Source organism: Thalassophryne amazonica, chromosome 11 (assembly GCF_902500255.1).
Source record: "Thalassophryne amazonica chromosome 11, fThaAma1.1, whole genome shotgun sequence".
NCBI classification, from domain to species: Eukaryota; Metazoa; Chordata; class Actinopteri; order Batrachoidiformes; family Batrachoididae; genus Thalassophryne; species Thalassophryne amazonica.
In genome coordinates this window covers 30,559,480-30,580,568 of record NC_047113.1, presented here as the reverse complement: position 1 = coordinate 30,580,568, position 21,089 = coordinate 30,559,480, and the positions used below count along the sequence as shown (strand labels likewise).

Genomic DNA, 21,089 nt, shown 5'->3' with positions numbered 1-21,089 from the left:
AAAAAAAATGATCATTTTATTTTATCAGTTCGTGATGACACTGATGGGTCTAAAAACGTGGAGTTGGTGTTGGATAAAGAGTTGGATCGTGAAAAGGAACATGATTTAAAATTAATTCTTGTTGCAGTTGATGGTGGAAATCCACAAAAATCTGGAACTGCCACGATCCACGTAACTGTGCTGGACGCTAATGATAACGCCCCAGTGTTTGAACAGGCTGTATACAAAAGCAGCCTACCTGAAAACTCCGCCCTCGATACTGTCGTCATCACCGTGAGTGCAACTGATGCAGACGAGGGAGTTAATGGAGAAGTGACGTATGAATTTAGTCGAATATGAGAACGGGCTAAAAAAGTATTTAATTTGAACAGCAAAACTGGAGAAATAAAAGTGACAGGAGAAATAGATTATGAGAGTGAATCCAAATATGAAATGCGTGTTGATGCGAAAGATGGATTTGGACTTTCATCTCATTCCAAAGTAGTTATTGATATTACTGATGTGAATGATAATTTTCCTGTTATATTCGTGACCTCCTTGATTAATCCAGTGGCGGAGAATGCGTCACCTGGTACAGAGGTGGAAATCATTAATGTTCAGGACAGAGACTCAGAGACAAACAGACAGGTCCGCTGCTCCATTCAACAAAATGTCCCTTTTAAATTGTTCCTTCCATTAAAAACTTTTATTCTCTGGTGACAACAGGACATTTGGACCGTGAATTATGTCTGTAGCTAATATCAACGACAACCCACCTGTGTTTTTGGAACAGTCCTACAGCACCCACGTGACTGAAAACAACAATCCTGGATCCACTTTATGTTCTGTTTCTGCTCGAGACCCTGACTGGAGACAAAACGGAACAGTGATTTATTCTCTTTTACCTGGTGAGGTGAATGGAGCCCCGGTGTCCTCTTATCTGTCTGTTAACGGAGACATGTGGGTGATCCACGCTGTCAGGTCCTTTGATTATGAACAGTTCAGGAGTTTGAAAGTCCACGTGATGGCCAGAGACAACGGTTCTCCTCCACTCAGCAGCAACGTGACCGTCAGTGTCTTCATCACAGATGTGAATGACAACTCTCCTCAGATACTGTACCCCGCCCCTGCATCAGTGTCCACCTTTTCCATGACCTTCATTATTATCATTATTATTATCATTATTACCTTCATTATTATCATCCTTGGTGTGAGGTCAAGAACCAGTGACTTTAAGTTTGTGTCATCTATATCATATAAAGACAACACAATGCTTGCACAACAGACTCTGAAGAAAAGCCCAACAGAATTTTGGCATTTGAAAGAGGCATTTGAACAGTCTAATTATTCACCAGAGGTAGGTCTGAACATTTATTCATTTTTACTCATGTGTACATCACTCTTGATGCAACTTTTATTTTAAGCAGCCTAATACCACGTTTTAAGACATGTAATCATCCAGGTATTTGCACTTCAAGGGAAACATAAAATCTTGTGACTCAGTCTAATATTGGATAACATGCTTTCCCTGCATCAAACTGTATTGTGGTTTTGGTCAGACTGATGATGATGATTATGAGAATGTGCCAGCAATTTCAGCAACAAAATAATTTTTCTTTGTCTTCCAAGAGAGTGGGCTGAACATGAAACATGAAGCCAGCTGAAGTCCACATTACGGGTCCCTTCACATAGTACAAATAAGTACAAATCTGAGAGAATCACAGTGGAACAGTTCGTATGAGTGAACCACAAAAACATTGAGCCAGTGGGCAGATGTGAACAAACCCACTGCAACGGTTTCATGTATGCATCGGTGTCGTGCACAGAACTGTCACAATGGGAACACAGTGCGAGCAGCTGGAGCGTGTGTAACCACATTGCACAGCTGCTGTGAAAAAAAAAGAAAAATATGTCACCCACGGTATTCAAACCTGCAGTGTACAGAAGCTCTGTTTGCCAGCCACAAACTTTACCACTGCGCTCCCATTGCTGTCCTATAAAAGGTGTGGAAAAATACCTGAAATCAACAAGTACAAAAACATATAAAAAAAAAAGGAGAAAAAGCTTGGCGTTTGTTACGACATATTTCTATTGATACGTGATTGAAAGTAGCATATTTGTCCTATGTCGCACTGTTGGCTTGTCATATAGTCCTGCGGCACGCCTCTCACAGGGCATGTCTGTCCTGTCAGACAGACGTGACATTTAGATGGCCTGCTGCATGTCCACATGAACTGACGGTCCATTTCAGCTCAGACAGCCTGTCAGTGTGTGCACTCTCCAGCCTGTCACAAAAGCAATACATATTTTTTTTATGTATTTCCACATGAGGACAGCAAGAACACACACACTGACACATACACACATACGTGTTCGTCAAAACACAGTACATGTTCTGCAGCTTTGATGTCCAGGACCTGCGTTGTCAACAGCCGCTGCTACTGTCAGTCAGCCATGACCCCTGTCCATTCAGAGCACAGACCAAGGTGTCACTCTGTGATCAGATGAGAGGCACCTCGCCTGCAGGAGTGGGGTGGGGGTGGCGAACCACACGCATACACTTGTTGGGGGAAGCGCACAAAACACACACCCACGTGTTGTGGGGGGGAGCCGACACTGTGGCACATCACATGTGTGCTTGGCAACGCCACAGTTGTGGGAGCACTCAAATTTCACATCCAGCTCAAAAGTGATTGTCTGCTGACTGTATTTGTGCTAACAGCACAAATGACCACAAATTTTCTATGTGGCAAGCGAGCAGTGTTGGATGTTCATGTGTATCACCTGGAATCTGGCCGACACCTGTCGCGAGAGGGATCGAATGGGCTCTCACAGGGTACGCTCTGTCTTTCAGTCACTAGGGTGTGCAAATAGTTGTAGCAACAGGTGTAAGAGGCGTTGGTGGCAGCTCCAGTTTTACATGTATTGCATGCGATTCCTGCTTCATGTGCAGTTTGACCACATTCGTCCTATGTGTGAAGGGGCCCTAACCTTCCATTGTGTTTTGTCAATAAAATAGAGGTTTTCTCATTTCTAAAGGTAAAGTTCTGTGTTTTACCTAGGCACTGAAGTTCTGGAATGTTGTGTGTTTGTCAGGTGGATCATTGGTATTGTTGCAACGTTCACTCCATGTTTGTTTGGATGTCTTCAGCTTGGTTTGTTTACTGCAACAGTCCAGAGGAAGTCAGGCTACTTAAATTGATTTTTGTATCTTCATCATAGGTGTAAATGTGAGTATGTTGATGTCTGTCTACTTGTTTATGAATGTCCAGTGTGAGATGATGAACATCCTTTCACAATTCTTTGCAAATGCATGTTTTGAGTCAGAGAACCTTTGTCTCCTAACATCACCATTTTTGAAAATGCATGGATTTTTGTCCCTGAGGTACAGCTCTGTGTCATATTCTGTCACTCTGAAGGTGAGTTTTCGATGACATAACCCAGTCACCTTGCTTCTCATGTTCTTGAGAGTAAATGCATGTGGTCAAAACAAATGTGATGTTCTTCTTCTTAACTGTCAATTTTTATATAATACTGAGAAGCGTGTTTTGCTGAAATGTTATCACAAATAACATAAATTTAGTGTCAAAGCATGCAGGTGTGATGCTGAAAGACTGCATGAGCATGAAAGTGTTTGTGCGCCCCCCGTAGGCGAGGTGCCTCTCAAGTGTTTACGAATAGAACAGCTGCTGTGACTCTGATACATGGAATAATGATCTGCTTTTTCTTATTATTTATTTATTTATTTTTTGTTCTTGCCTCCAACAGTTACCTCATTTATAAAGTTTAACAAATGCAACATGAAAAGCTCTTTTGTTTCTTTGTCTCTGTTCATCTTCTGCATCTATACTCAACAGGCTCTCATTTATTTCCCATCATTCAATCTCTGTCCATGGTGCTGAAGAGTGTTTCAATACTGTGGCATATTCTAAAAAAGAAATCCCTTTTAAAACACACCAGAGAACATTTGACCTGGTACAGAAGTGGATATCATTAAGTGTACGATTTAGAATTAATACCAGCCCGAATTGGTGCCCTTCCAGGAAGTTTCTCTTTCAGCTGATACCTTCAGTTATAGAATTTTTATTCTCTGGTGACAACAGGAGATTTGGATGATGAATTAGTGTCTCATTACAACATTAGAATCATAGCCACCAATGAACCCTCCCCCTCTGTTTTCCTCTAAAACTGTTCAGTTTTCTGGAGTTGATAGTCACGACAACCAACCTGATTTTTTTTTTTTTTTTTTAATCAGTTATGCAGCACTCCCTTGACGGGAACTACAAACACTGTTCCCCTGTTATGTTCTCTTCCTGTCCAAAACCACGAGAGGAGATAAAATACTGCAAAGTATTGTATCTTTTGTTCGGTCACATCATATTTTTGTAATTTCTATGTTTCGCAACAGTACAAATGAATAAACAAAAATATCTGTGGATGTGTCTTTCAAACAGTTTATTTTGACAAATTTTCTGGAATGGCATTCACAGAACATATGTTTTCCTCAGAATTATTAGTCAAAGTGTTTGAGACACGGTGATCAGTCACATCATCTAGCCCCACCTCTACCACTTGTTTTAAAATGCACTTATTTATTTATTGTTCAGTGTGTGTTTTCTTAAATTGAGTTGAAGTACTTGCCGTTTGTTGTTGATGCGGTGTATTTGGAATTGTTCAGACTTTGTGATTCACTGTTACACTGGCTTTAATTGTTATCACTGTGTGTAATGAAAAGTATCAATCACAAAATATTTTCCAAAACATAAGAATATCTATCTATCTATCTATATTAGAAATATATTGAATACATGCATTTTCTTAAAACCTTTATGGTTTCTTGATTGTATTCATGGCATACATTTCTTGCATAGGCTGTTTCAGTAAAATTACTTGATTAGTTACTCAAAAGGCCAAACATTAATATATATATATATATATATATATATATATATATATATATATATATATATATATATATATATATATATAAAAGATAGTGCAGTGGTTAGTATTTATTCATTCATTTTCTATACCTGCTTACTCCAATCAAGGGTCACGGCGGTAGACGTAGAGAGTCTATTCCAACACTCATTGGGCGAGAAACAGGTTACACCCTGGGTAGAACGCCATCCGTGGCAAGGCAACAGACAGACTTTTCTATCACAGCCGCTGCAAAGAAACGCTGATCTCTTGTGCTCGTGCAAATGGAAAAAGCCTCTGAAATGTAAGAAGCTCCTTAATGAAAAAAATATATTTGTTAAAATATGAGCAAATTTGGCCGTCATTTGTTTTGTGAAAAGACAATATAATTGAAACGAGTTCATACACTAAACTTATCACTGTCAAGGGCGACATCCCCGCTCGCCAAACAAGTAGGAACATTTTATTTATTGATTTACTTACTTTCTTACATATTTTTATTTAAAATCTGACCTTCGCCTTGTTCGTTAATGTTTCTCGGAATTCCACATACTCTCGTATCTTAGCTGAAATGTGATCACGGTTTGTCGATGTTTTCCCTCTGATTACACTCTGTCCATGGTGCTGAACTGTTTACCATGTTCATGTTTTGAAAGAATTACGCTTATAAACAAGAAAGTTAATGTGCGATTTTTAAAATTAATTATTTGACTGTTCCAACATAGTGTAGGCTCATTTCATAAAGTCTCTGCTCTTTCTTTGGCCATTTTTGTAAATGCAATATTCTATTTGATCCCACGGTGTCGCTGCTCACTTGCAGATGTGGGACAAACTTATTTCTCCACCTCGATAAACAGTTCAGCACCTGGTGCAGAGGTGGGAATCATTAATGTTCAGGACAGAGACTCAGAGACAGACAGGTCCGCTGCTCCATTCAACAAAATGTTCCCTTTAAATTGGTTCCTTCCATTAAAAACTATTATTCTCTGGTGACAACAGGACATTTGGACTGTGAATTAGTGTCTGATTACAACATCACAATCACAGCTACTGATAAGGGCTCTCCACCTCTGTCCTCCTCTAAAACTGTTCAGTTATCTGTAGCTGATATCAACAACAACCCACCTGTGTTTTTGGAACAGTCCTACAGCACCCACGTAACTGAAAACAACAAACCTGGTTCCACTTTATGTTCTGTTTCTGCTTGAGACCCTGACTGGAGACAAAATGGGACAGTGATTTATTCTCTTTTACCTGGTGAGGTGAACGGAGCCCCGGTGTCCTCTTATCTGTCTGTTAACGGAGACACGGGGGTGATCCACGCTGTCAGGTCCTTTGATTATGAACAGTTCAGGAGTTTGAAAGTCCACGTGATGGCCAGAGACAACGGTTCTCCTCCACTCAGCAGCAACGTGACCGTCAGTGTCTTCATCACAGATGTGAATGACAACTCTCCTCAGATACTGTACCCCGCCCCAGAAGGCAACTCCGTCATGACCGAGCTGGTCCCCAAAGCTGCACAAGGAGGCTCTCTGGTGTCCAAAGTGATCGCAGTGGACACGGACTCTGAACAGAATGCCTGGCTCTCCTATCATATAGTCAAATCCACTGATCCAGGACTTTTCACTATTGATGTCCACAGTGGAGAGATCAGGACACAGCGGGACATTTCTGAATCTGACAGCATGAAACAGAACCTTATTGTAGCAGTTAAAGATAACGGACAGCCCTCTCTGTCTGCCACCTGTACTCATTTCTGACAACTTGGCTGAGATTCCAGAGATGAAGGACATGTCTTATGATGAGAAGAATTCAAAACTGACATCTTATCTCATCATCGCACTGGCTTCAGTGTCCACATTTTTCCTGACCTTCATTATTATCACCACTGGTGTGAAATTTTGTCACAGAAGAAAACCCAGGATGTTGTTTGATGGAGCAGTTGCCATCCCCAGCGGTTATCCTCCTCCTCATTATGCAGATGTTGATGGAACAGGAACTTTACGCAGCACTTATAATTATGACACCTACCTGACAACAGGTTCAAGAACCAGTGACTTTAAGTTTGTGTCCTGTTACAATGACAACATGCTGCCTGTAGAACAGACTCTGAAGAAAAGTCCAACACAATTTTCTGAGAAATTTCAACAGTCTGATGATTCACCAGAGGTAGGACTGAACATTTATTCGTTCATTTATTTTAAGCTAATGCCACATTTTAATTTTTAAGATATGTTAACATCCAGGTATTTGCACTCCGAGTGGGTTGAGCTACGCACCAAATTTTGTTGCTTTTGTTGTTTTGCTAAAGGGACATGCAGTCCCTTTAGCAAAACATATAATGGTTTTGGTCAAACTGATGATGACAAAGTGTCATCAATTACAGTAACATTCTTGACAATGAGTTGTTGATTGTATTCCGACCATAAATGTGAAACATGAACAACTTTCCATTGTGTTTTCTGGTTTTTCCAAATATAGTGATTTTATCATTTGTAAAAAAGGTCTGTGTTTTACCTGGGCACTGGAGTTCTGGAATGGAGTGTGTTTGTCAGGTGGATCATTGGTATTGTTGGAATGTTCACTCCATGTTTGTTTGGATCATTCAATCAATGTACTTTATTGCGGACTCAACTACTTACAATACGTACTGGTCCATAGACTCTTTAAAAAATGCTCTCTCTCTCTCTCACACACACACACACACACACACACACACACACACACACACACACACACACACACACACACACACACACACACACACACACACACACACATATACTGTATATAAAATCTAAAACATCAGCTAATCAGAAGTGATATATAAAAGATTAAACAGATAGATGTTTTCTAATTTGGGATACATAAAAAATACTGGATTCAAGCACTGCCATGATTATGCCTTTCCTGGAGACCTCCAATCTTAACATAAATTTATAGATGAGTTTCCATATAACTGCTTAACAGCACTGTACATCGAGACTTGTACACAATAGACTTGTGCTCTCATACTTAGACAATCCTAAAAACATCTTTAGCAAGTTGTGATAAGACACATACAGTCTATTTATGGAGGATCTTCTGTAGTTCGACCATAACTGTGCTGTGTACAATGGAGAGCAGTATGATCAAAATATGGTTAATTTAACATCCCAAAACACATACAGAATTTACACAGTTCAGCATTTCCCTGTGCATAAACTTTTCTAATCTGTCTACCAATGTCAGCATCATCAGACCGTTAATTTGACACGATGCGTCAAAGATATATAACCTCCAATTTCTTTCACGATCTCACTACACATCATGAAATTAGGCATTGTAGCGCCTCTCAAAATCCTTGTTCAAAACACCATTACAGCACTTCTCTTACCGTTAAACCTCACATCATGTGTATCACCAAATTTCTCACATGCCTGAAGGAGCATCTGGAGTCCACTCACAGATGGAGAGAACACAACCAAGTCATCTGCATATATTAAATGATTTACAAGCAGAGTGTGAATATTTCAGCCTGTATTGCATTTATTTAATTCTGCACTGAGATCATCAACATAAATATTGAAGCGATAAGGTGAGAGTATCCCACCTTTTCTGACCCCACATGACATATTAAGTAATCAGAGTAAGCGTTACCCCACGTGACACACATCTATTGATGTGCATACCAAAATATCAATATTCTTACAACATAACCAGGAACTCCTCTCCTGACGAGTTTTTCAAACATTATTCTATGATTAACCTGATCGATTGCCTTGCTGGCATCTAAAAACATGCAAAAATGCTACCATTAAGTGTGTGATATGCATCGACTATCTCCCTGAAGGCATATTTACACATATCGGTGCCAAGTTTCTTCTTAAATCCAAACTGATTTGGTTTTGTCGTAAGATACATTTCCATGCGATCTCGCAAAATAATGTCAACAACCTTACTGACTATACTCGGTGTCATTGTCTTTTGCAGTAATTTTACCAGTTTTGTCCTAAATGATAGGGACAAGCATCACAGATAACATAGAATCTGGCAAGATTCCATGTACCAGAAAACTAGTCAGACACATGCTAAGTAACAGGTGAAGGTGATCAGAAGAAGGTTTTTGATGCTCTGCTTGTTAGAATCAAGCCTCTTGATAGCAGATTTTATCTCTGCCTTATCTATGAACACATCTTTAAACTCAAAGTTACATTCAATTCTCTGGCTCCAGTCACTCCTACTTTCAGCACTGTTGAGTAAACTCAATAAATGCTTTCTCCAGAGCTCAGCAATGTGTTTTTCCCCTGAGATTCCTTCAATGGTAGTTGGGAGGGGAGTTTTACAGTTGTTAAATTTAATTTCTTTCCAGAAGGAATTGTAGTCATGGTTTGATAACATTTCTTTTTTTTTTTTTTTTTTTTTTGCGAGTGACTAGCAGAATATTTACATCTTGCTCTGCATTGTCAGTACATATCATACATGGGACTTCTAGACCGACCACAACTATCTCAGGTTCTATAGGCATCTTTCAAAGCTTTATAAAGCTCAGCAACACAAGAATTCCATCCAGGTTTATTTATTATTTTTCTCCTTGGTATATCAGGTACCATATCTTCACCATGCATTAATAAGGCAGTCAATTATATCTCTATAAAACTGTTTAGCATGATTTATATGTACAGTATTATCACAAGCCAAATCTGTGCAGTTAATGGTATCCGGTATGTTAATACATGCTAGGGTATTCTCAGTAGTAAGATTATACTGTTTTAATACATCTGTTGAACACGTATCGCATTTTAGGGATTTTTTTTTTGATGTCTTCAGCTTGATTTGTTTACTGCTGCAGTCCAGAGGAAGTCAGGCTACATTAATTGTATATTATTCCTTGATCATATGTGTAAATGTGAGGATGTATATGTCTGTCTGTCCATTTATGATCGTACAGTGTGAGATAATGAATATGCCTCCGCACTTCTTTTCAAATTTGTTTGAGTCAGAAGACCTTTGTCTCTTAGTTATATCAATGTGGTTGAAAATGCATAGATTTTTGTCCCTGAGGTACAACTCTGTGTCATTTTCTATCACTTTGAAGGTGAACATTAGAAGACATACAGTGAGGAAAATAAGTATTTGAACACCCTGCGATTTTGCAAGTTCTTCCACTTAGAAATCATTGAGGGGTCTGAAATTTTAATCTTAGGTGCATGTCCACTGTGAGAGACATAATCTATATATATATATATATATATATATATATATATATATATATATATATATATATATATATATATATATATATATATATATATAATTTATTTGTATGTTACTGATGCAAATAAGTATTTGAACAGATGTGAAAATCAATGTTAATATTTGGTACAGTAGCCTTTGTTTGCAATTACAGAGGTCAAATGTTTCCTGTAGTTTTTCACCAGGTTTGCACACACTGCACCAGGGATTTTGGTCCACTCCTCAATACAGATCTTCTCTAGATCTTTCAGGTTTGGAGTTTCAGCTCCCACCAAAGATTTTCTATTGAGTTCAGGTCTGGAGACTGGCCAAGTCACTCCAGGACCTTAAAATGCTTCTTACACAGCCCCTCCTTAGTTTCCTGATGTTTCCACCCCCATGCATCACGGTTGGATGATTTTCCTGGGGTTGTTCTCATCCTCTAAACATGGTAAGTGGAGTTGATTCCAAAAAGCTCTATTCTGGTCTCATCTGACCACATGACCTTCTTCCATGCCTCCTCTGGATCATCCAGATGGTCACTGATGAACTTCAAACAGGCCTGGACATGTGCTGGCTTGAGCAGGGGGACCTTGCTGCCCTGCAGGATTTTAAACCATGACAGCATCATGTGTCACTAATGTAATCTTTGTGATTGTGGTCCTAGCTCTCTTCAGGTCATTTACCGACGTAATACAGGTAAAGAGTGCAGAATAAGAGGGCTTCTTAAAGAAAAATTAACAGGTCTGTGTGAGCCAGAATTCAAGCTGGTTGGTAGGTGTTCAAATACTTTTTTGCAGCAGTAACATACAAATAAATTATTTTTAAAAAAAATCATACATTGTGATTTCCGGATTTTTTTATTTATTTATTTTAGATTATGTCTCTCACAGTGGACATGCACCTAAGATGAAAAATTTCAGACCCCTCCGTGATTTCTAAGTGGGGGAACTTGCAAAATCGCAGGGTGTTCAAATACTTATTTTCCTCACTATATCCATCCCACCTTCCATCTGTCTGTCCATTCATTCATCACCACCTTGCTTCTCATGTTATTGAGAGTAAATTAATGTGGTCAAAACAAATACAATCTTCTTCTTCTGAACTGCCATTTTTAATATAATATTGAGAAGCATGTGTTGCTAAAATGTTATAAAATAAATTACGTTAATTTAGTACCAAAGCATGCATGAAGATAAATGTGCTAAAATCTGAACAAACTATGAGTGACTGTGATACCTGAAATAACAATGTGCTTTTTCTTCTTAATTTTGTTCTTGCCTTCAGTAGTTACCTCATTTATAAAGTTTAACAGATGCAACATGAAATTTCTTTGTATATATTTATCTTCTGCATCTATACCCAAAGGCTCTTTATAGATAACAATTATGTACAATTAAAATAAGCTTTAGTAATTAACACAAAAACTGTTGTTTTAATAGCACGTCATAATTGTTACTTCATCCATTTATTTCCCAGCATTCAGACTCTGTCCATGGTGCTGAACAGTGTTTTCAATGGAAATCGCTTTTAAAACGCATAACCAGAGAATATTTTACCTGGTACAGAGGTGGATATCATTAAGTTTACTATTGAGAAGTTAAGAATAACAGACAGAATTGGCGCCACTCCCAGGAATTTTTCCTTTCAGTTGATACCTTCAGTTATAAAATTTTTATTCTCTGGTGACAACAGGAGATTTGGACCATAATTTCATGTCTCAGGAGATTAGAATCACAGATACCAATGAATGCTCATCCACCTCTGTCTTCTGTCCATCCATTGTCTATACCCGTGAACTCCAATTAATGCTCATGGGGTGCTGGAGCCTATACCAGCGGTCATAGGGCATGAGGCAGGGTACACCCTGGACAGGACACCAGTCTGTCACAGTGACACATATCGACAGACAAACACATTCACACTCGCAAGCACAGCTACGGTCAATTTTAAGTTTCCAGTTCACCCAACCTGCCTGTAACTGGATGTAGGAGGAAGCCGGAACACCCAGAGGGAACCCGCACAGACATGAGCAGAACATGGAACCTCCACACAGAAAGGCCACACGTGGGAAGCAGTCTCATGTTATTCTTGCTGTGAGGCAACAGTGCTAACCGCTAAGCCACTGTGCTGCTTCAAGAGTGTATCATGTACATAAAGAAAAAAACTTAAAATAAAATATAAAAGCACATATGGTGTCATGGTTTGCTCTCATAAAATAGGCTCATCCCTGCCTACTGCTGCCTCTGTCTCCCTCTTATAATTATGACACATACCTGACAACAGATTCATGAACCAGTGACTTTAAGTTTCTATGCTTTTCCAATGTATACACACTGCCTGTGGTTCAGACACTGAGGAAAAGTCCAAGAGAATTTTTTAGGCACTTGATCAGTCTAACAAGTCACTAGAGGTAGACTTACAGTGAGGAAAATAAGTATTTGAACACCCTGCGATTTTGCAAGTTCTCCCACTTAGAAATCACGGAGGGGTCTGAAATTTTCATCTTGGGTGCATGTCCACTGTGAGAGACATAATCTTAAAAAAAAAAAAAGAAAAAAAAAATCCGGAAATCACAATGTATGATTTTTTTAATAGTTTATTTGTATGTTACTGCTGTAAATAAGTATTTGAACACCTACCAACCAGCAAGAATTCTGGCTCACACAGACCTGTTAATTTTTCTTTAAGAAGCCCTCTTATTCTGCACTCTTTACCTGTATTAATTGCACCCGTTTGAACTTGTTACCTGTATAAAAGACACCTGTTCACACACTCAATCAATCACACTCCAACCTGTCCACCATAGCCAAGACCAAAGAGCTGTCTAAGGACACCAGGGACAAAACTGTAGACCTGCACAAGGCTGGGATGGACTACAGGACAACAGGCAAGATCTTGGTAGAAGACAACAACTGTTATGATTATTTATTAGAAAGTGGAAGAAACACAAGATGACTGTCAGTCCCCCTGGTCTGGGATTCCATGCAAGATCTCACTTTGTGGGGTAATGATGATTCTGAGAAAGCTCAGAACTACACCGGAGGACCTGGTCAATGACCTGAAGAGAGCTGGGACCACAGTCACAAAGATTACATTAGTAACATATGATGCTGTCATGGTTTAAAATCCTGCAGGGCAGCAAGGTCCCCCGCTCAAGCCAGCACATGTCCAGGCCCATTTAAAGTTCACCAGTGACCATCTGGATGATCCAGAGGAGGCATGGGAGAAGGTCATGTGGTCAGATGAGACCAGAATAGAGCTTTTTGGAATCAACTCCACTTACCATCTTTAGAAGATGAGAACAACCCCAAGAAAACCATCCCAATCATGAAGCATGGGGGTGGAAGCATCATACTCTGGGGGTGCTCTTCTGCAAAGGGGACAGGACGACTGCACCGTATTGAAGGGAGGGTGGATGGGGTCATGTATTGCGAGATTTTGGCAAACAACCTCCTTCCCTCAGTAAGAGCATTGAAGATGGGTCATGGCTGGGTCTTCCAGCATGACAATGACCCCAAACACACAGCCAGGGCAACTAAGGAGGGGCTCCGTAAGAAGCATTTCAAGGTCCTGGAGTGGCCTGGACAGTTTCCAGACCTAAACTCAATAGAAAATCTTTGGAGGGAGCTGAGACTCCAAACCTGAAAGATTTGGAGAAGATCTGTATGGATGAGTGGACCTAAATCCCTGCTGCAGTGTGTGAAAACATAACGTTTCACCTCTGTAACTGCAAACAAAGGCTACTGTACCAAATATTAACATTGATTTTCACAGGTGTTCAAATACTTATTTGCAGCAGTAACATACAAATAAATTATTAGAAAATCATACATTGTGATTTCTGGATTTTTTTTTTGTTTGTTTTCTTTTTTTAAGATTATGTCTCTCACAGTGGACATGCACCTAAAATGAAAATTTCAGACCCCTCCATGATTTCTAAGTGGGAGAACTTGCAAAACCACAGGGTGTTCAAATACTTATTTTCCTCACTGTATATATCTGTTTACTTTTATGTTTGTGTCACTGTTGACATAAGTTTAATTTCATTCTTTAAACACTTCTTTCCAACACACCAAAAATGTGAAACTTCAAAACGTGGTCCCCAAGATAAACATCAAATTTTGTTAATTAAAAAACAAACAAACAAACAAAAAAAAAAAGAAACATTCTATGAAGGTGATAATACTGATGATATCTTTGCCATAGCAAAGATTACAGAATGGGGAAATTTCTGAAAATGAATTTTTTTTTTTAAAGTAGATCATCTTGTAGTTCCTACTTTTTACATATTGCCAAAAATACTTAAAAATCTTGAAAACCCACCAGGGAGACCTATTGTATCCAGTATTGACTCTGTCACATCTAATCTGTCGATCTTTGTAGACAGTATCATAAGACCTGCTGCTGAAGGTTTGCCTTCTTGTATAAAGGACACTGGCCACATAATAAATATGACTGAATCTATCGATTTTGTCTCCAGTGAAGGCGAATGGCATTTAGTTTCTTTTGACATAAATGCTGTTCTATACCACATGATGGAGGTATTGAGGCCATGAAACATTATGTCTCTAAAATAAGCATTGGAGTTCCCTCTATTAACTCCATCCTGGATATGGCATGGCTTATTCTAAAACATAATTACTGGGTTTTCCAAGACAATTTTTATATTCAGAAACATGGAGTACCTATGGGTAGCCCCTTTTCACCATCATTCTGTAATTTGTATATGGGTCTGTTTGAAGAAAAATTCATTCATCAGGAACATGCATTTAAAGAAAATGTGTGTATGTGGAAGAGATATTTGGATGATATTTTTTGTTTATTCAAAGGAACAAGACAGTGACTTGAATCCTTTTATGTATATTTGAACTCATGCTGTCCATTTATATCTTTTTCCATGGACTCTGACCAAGAGTGTTTGAGCTTCTTAGATTTGTCTATTATTAGGGATGGGAATCTGCTGTATACGGACTTATACAAGAAGCCTATAGCAACGAACTCTTTACTTAGAGCTGATTCAAATCATCCACTTCCACTGAAGAAGAGCCTCCCATACAGTCAGTTTTGTAGGCTTAAAAGAATATGCCACAAGAATGATGACTTTGACAGAAATCTAAATATGATCATTATCATCATCATCAATTTTATTTATATAGCGCCAAATCACAACAAACAGTTGCCCCAAGGTGCTTTATATTGTAAGGCAAGGCCATACAATAATTATGTAAAAACCCCAACGTTCAAAACGACCCCCTGTGAGCAAGCACTTGGCGACAGTGGGAAGGAAAAACTCCCTTTTAACAGGAAGAAGCCTCCAGCAGAACCAGGCTCAGGGAGGGGCAGTCTTCTGCTGGGACTGGTTGGGGCTGAGGGAGAGAACCAAGAAAAAGACATGCTGTGGAGGGGAGCAGAGATCAATCACTAATGATTAAATGCAGTGGTGCATACAGAGCAAAAAGAGAAAGAAACAGTGCATCATGGGAACCCCCCAGCAGTCTAAGTCTATAGCAGCATAACTAAGGGATGGTTCAGGGTCACCTGATCCAGCCCTAACTATAAGCTTTAGCAAAAAGGAAAGTTTTAAGCCTAATCTTAAAAGTAGAGAGGGTGTCTGTCTCCCTGATCCGAATTGGGAGCTGGTTCCACAGGAGAGGAGCCTGAAAGCTGAAGGCTCTGCCTTCCATTCTACTCTTACAAACCCTAGGAACTACAAGTAAGCCTGCAGTCTGAGAGCGAAGCGCCCTATTGGGGTGATATGGTACTATGAGGTCGCTAAGATAAGATGGGACCTGATTATTCAAAACCTTATAAGTAAGAAGAAGAATTTTAAATTCTATTCTAGAATTAACAGGAAGCCAATGAAGAGAGGCCAATATGGGTGAGATATGCTCTCTCCTTCTAGTCCCAGTTAGTACTCTAGCTGCAGCATTTTGAATTAACTGAAGGCTTTTCAGGGAACTTTTAGGACAACCTGATAATAATGAATTACAATATTCCAGCCTAGAGGAAATAAATGCATGAATTAGTTTTTCAGCATCACTCTGAGACAAGACCTTTCTAATTTTAGAGATATTGCGTAAATGCAAAAAAGCAGTCCTACATATTTGTTTAATATGCGCTTTGAAAGACATATCCTGATCAAAAATGACTCCAAGATTTCTCACAGTATTACTAGAGGTCAGAGTAATGCCATCCAGAGTAAGGATCTGGTTAGACACCATGTTTCTAAGATTTGTGGGGCCAAGTACAATAACTTCAGTTTTATCTGAGTTTAAAAGCAGGAAATTAGAGGTCATCCATGTCTTTATGTCTGTAAGACAATCCTGCCGTTTAGCTAATTGGTGTGTGTCCTCTGGCTTCATGGATAGATAAAGCTGGGTATCATGTGCGTAACAATGAAAATTTAAGCAATGCCGTCTAATAATACTGCCTAAGGGAAGCATGTATAAAGTGAATAAAATTGGTCCTAGCACAGAACCTTGTGGAACTCCATAATTAACCTTAGTCTGTGAAGAAGATTCCCCATTTACATGAACAAATTGTAATCTATTAGATAAATATGATTCAAACCACCGCAGCGCAGTGCCTTTAATACCTATGGCATGCTCTAATCTCTGTAATAAAATTTTATGGTCAACAGTATCAAAAGCAGCACTGAAGTCTATCAGAACAAACACAGAGATGAGTCCACTGTCCGAGGCCATAAGAAGATCATTTGTAACCTTCACTAATTGTTGTGAAAGTGTTGGAACACGGACCCACAACAGGGGGCGCAATGAACGGACAATGGAGAAAGTAAATAACAAGATTTACTACTGAACAAGCAAGAGTAATATAACAAACACAATTTAGGGTCGAATCCGCTGGTGTCGTGTGGGCAGGCTCGAAGGTAGGAGACGTCCGTCTCAGTCGAACCGGAACCACCCAGATCTCCTCTGCCACCGAACCCTGGAAATACTGGAACCGCCAAGTCCCGACTTCCCAGGTGGCCACTGCCTCCGCTCGTCGGATCCGGTACTGCTGGCAGGAGAGAGCAACAACACACAGGAGTGGATGAACGCACCCAGTTACAGAGAGGGGAGAAGCCGCCTCCACCTCTTGACAAAGTTCAGCAGGAAGGTGAGTACTTATCCAAGGAATAAGGTTCTTAGTAGTCACCAGTCCTGAAAAACGGTTTTGACAGTCTTAGTGAATAATGCAAAGTATACCTGCAGAGAATACTACCTTGGTCTTAGGTGATATCTCGGCACTGAGGTGGAGACGCCGTCCTCCTGATATACCTCGGTGCTGAGTGGAAACAGCTGTGTTTGGTGATGGGTGACAGCTGTCACCCAGATTACTCCCATGATGCGGCAGCGCCCTCTGGTGCCTGGAGCCCGCACTCCAGGCAGGGCGCCCTCTGGTGGTGGTGGGCCAGCAGTACCTCCTCTTCAGCGGCCCACACAACAGGACCCCCCCCTCAACGGGCGCCTCCTGGCGCACAACCGGGCTTATCCGGATGGCGACGGTAGAAGTCGGCCAGGAGGGCCGGGTCCAGGATGAAGCCCTTCTTCACCCAGGAGCGCTCCTCGGGGCCGTACCCCTCCCAGTCCACCAGATACTGAAAACCCCGGCCCATTCGACGGACGTCAAGGAGCCGGCGGACAGTCCAAGCCGGTGCTCCGTCGATGATCCGGGCAGGAGGCGGTGCCGGACCCGGGGTGCAGAGGGGTGAGGTGCGAAGAGGCTTGATCCGGGAAACATGGAAAACTGGATGGAAGTCATCAACCCCGCCGCAGTGAGGCTCCAGCTTCCGGCCTCACTGCGGCGGGGTTGATGACTTTGAGGATTTTATATGGTCCGATGTATCGTTCTTGCAGTTTAGGAGAGGTAACCTGTAGGGGAATGTCCTTGGTGGATAACCAGACCTCCTGCCCAGGACGATACTTGGGAGCCGGGGCCCGTCGCCGGTCTGCATGTTTCTTCGCCCTCGTCTGGGCCTGCAACAAAGCAGAGCGGGCGGCCCGCCACACCCGACGGCACTTCCGTAGGTGGGCCTGGACCGAGGGCACACCGACCTCTCCCTCAACCACCGGAAACAAGGGGGGCTGATACCCCAAGCACGCCTCAAACGGGGAGAGGCCGGTGGCTGATGACACTTGGCTGTTGTGGGCGTACTCGATCCAGGCCAGATGGGTACTCCAGGCCGTCGGGTGCGCGGCTGTCACACAGCGAAGTGTCTGCTCCAGTTCTTGATTCGCCCGCTCTGCCTGCCCGTTGGTCTGGGGGTGGTACCCAGACGAGAGGCTGACCGTGGCCCCCAGTTCCCGGCAGAAGCTCCTCCAGACGTGCGAGGTGAACTGGGGACCGCGATCGGAGACGATGTCTGATGGTATTCCATGCAGACGGACGACGTGGTGGACCAGGAGGTCCGCTGTCTCCTGGGCCGTAGGGAGCTTCGGGAGGGCCACGAAGTGGGCCGCCTTGGAGAAACGGTCCACTATCGTGAAGATGACAGTGTTTCCCTGGGACGGCGGGAGACCCGTGACGAAGTCCAGGCCGATGTGGGACCAGGGGCGATGAGGCACGGGCAATGGCTGTAGTTGCCCTGAGGTTTTTCTATGATCTGCCTTGCCCCTGGCACAGGTGGTACAGGCCTGGATGTAGTCCCGGACGTCGGTCTCCAGGGATGCCCACCAGAAGCGTTGCCGGACGACTGCCACGGTCCTTCGCACCCCTGGGTGACAGGAGAGCTTAGAACCATGACAGAAGTCCAGGACTGCAGCCCTAGCTTCTGGTGGGACGTATAGTCTGTTTTTTGGTCCGTTTCCGGGGTCCGGGACACGGGTCAGGGCCTCCCGGACGGTCTTCTCCACGTCCCAGGTGAGGGCGGCCACGATAGCGGACTCCGGGATGATGGGATCCGGGGGATCCGACGGTTCCGTTTTGACCTCATCTTCGTGCACCCGGGACAATGCATCCGATCTCTGATTCTTGGTCCCGGGGCGGTAGGTAATCCGGAAGTCAAAACGGCCAAAGAACAGTGACCAGCGGGCTTGCCTGGGGTTCAGACGCTTGGCGGTTCTGATGTACTCCAGGTTCCGATGGTCAGTGAAAACCGTGAATGGCACGGCTGTTCCCTCCAACAGATGTCTCCACTCTTCGAGGGCCTCTTTCACAGCAAGGAGTTCCCGATTGCCGACGTCATAATTCCGCTCAGCGGGGGTCAACCTGCGAGAAAAATAGGCACACGGGTGAAGGACCTTATCGGTCTTCCCGCTCTGGGAGAGCACCGCTCCTATCCCTGAGTCCGAGGCATCCACTTCAACCACTAACTGGCGACTAGGATCGGGCTGCACCAGAACTGGTGCAGACGAGAAGCGCCGTTTCAACTCCTTGAACGCGGCCTCGCACCGGTCCGACCAGGTGAAGGGAACTTTTGGAGAGGTCAGGGCTGTCAGGGGGCTAACTACCTGACTGTAGCCCTTAATGAACCTCCTGTAGAAATTTGCAAAGCCGAGGAACTGTTGCAGCTTCCTACGGCTTGTAGGTTGGGGCCAATCTCTCACCGCCGCAACCTTGGCCGGGTCCGGGGCGACGGAGTTAGAGGAGATGATAAACCCCAGGAAGGACAAAGAAGTGTGGTGGAACTCACACTTCTCGCCCTTCACAAACAGCCGGTTCTCCAACAACCGCTGCAGAACCTGACGGACATGCCGGACATGAGTCTCAGGATCCGGGGAAAAGATGAGTATATCGTCCAGATATACGAAGACGAACCGGTGCAGGAAGTCCCGCAAGACATCGTTTACCAACGCTTGGAAAGTCGCGGGAGCGTTAGTGAGACCGAACGGCATGACCAGGTACTCAAAATGACCTAAGGGGGTGTTAAATGCCGTCTTCCATTCGTCTCCCTTCCGAATCCGAACCAAATGATACGCTTTCCTAAGATCCAGCTTGGTGAACATTTTGGCTCCATGCAAGGGAGTGAACACTGAATCCAACAAGGGCAACGGGTATCGGTTGCGAACCGTGATCTCGTTCAACCCCCTGTAATCAATGCATGGACGAAGCCCGCCATCTTTTTTACCCACAAAAAAGAAACCTGCGCCCATCGGTGAGGTGGAATTCCGGATCAATCCGGCAGCTAATGAGTCCCGGATGTAGGTCTCCATTGATTCGCGTTCCGGCCGTGAGAGGTTGTACAGCCTACTGGACGGGAACTCACTGCCTGGAACCAAATCGATGGCACAATCATACGGGCGGTGGGGAGGAAGCGTGAGAGCCAGATCCTTGCTGAACACGTCAGCGAGGTCATGGTACTCCGCTGGCACCGCCTTCAGATTGGGCGGGACTCGGACCTCCTCTTTAGCTTGGGAGCCGGGAGGAACCGAGGAACCGAGACACTCCCGATGGCAGGTTTCGCTCCACTGAACCACTACCCCGGACGGCCAATCAATCCGGGGATTGTGTTTAAGCATCCATGGAAACCCTAAAACCACACGGGAGGTGGCCTTAGTCACGAAGAACTCGATCACCTCCCGGTGGTTACCTGACACCACCAGAGTTACTGGAGGTGTCTTGTGCGTAATTGGTGGGAGTAGGGAGCCATCTAGTGCCCGAACCTGCACAGGCGAGGTAAGAGCCACCAGAGGGAGCCCTATCTCCCTGGCCCATCTACTGTCAAGCAGATTCCCCTCAGAGCCCGTGTCCACCAGTGCTGGGGCCTTCAGGGTTGAATCCTCAAACAGGATCGTGACTGGGAGTCGTGTAGCAATGTGGGTGTGTCCCACGTGAATGTTTTGACCCACCCCTGGCCCAGTCTCTAGGGGCGGGCATTTGGCGTTTGACCGCTCGGGACAGTCTCTCACATGGTGCTCTATCGAACCACAAACAAGACACGCTCCGTGGGTCCATCTCCTCTGTGCATCTGGTGCCCTAAATGTTGCCCTACTCGTGTCCCTAGCTTCGTCAGTAGGGGGAGCTGTGACCCC

The 21,089-nt window shown here is 42.9% G+C and overlaps 2 protein-coding genes across 3 annotated transcripts in view; both read left to right on the top strand.

The window, feature by feature from the left end:
* The window catches only part of LOC117519820 (protocadherin gamma-A11-like), a 911,360-nt gene that overhangs the window by 367,803 nt on the left and 522,468 nt on the right, over positions 1 to 21,089 (top strand). The gene's annotated exons all lie outside the window — the stretch shown is intronic.
* LOC117520479 (protocadherin gamma-A11-like) overlaps positions 1 to 21,089 on the top strand; it is a 35,355-nt gene that overhangs the window by 421 nt on the left and 13,845 nt on the right. The window contains 1 exon segment of the mRNA XM_034181820.1: positions 1 to 627. Coding sequence (XP_034037711.1) covers positions 1 to 627 — 627 coding nt within the window.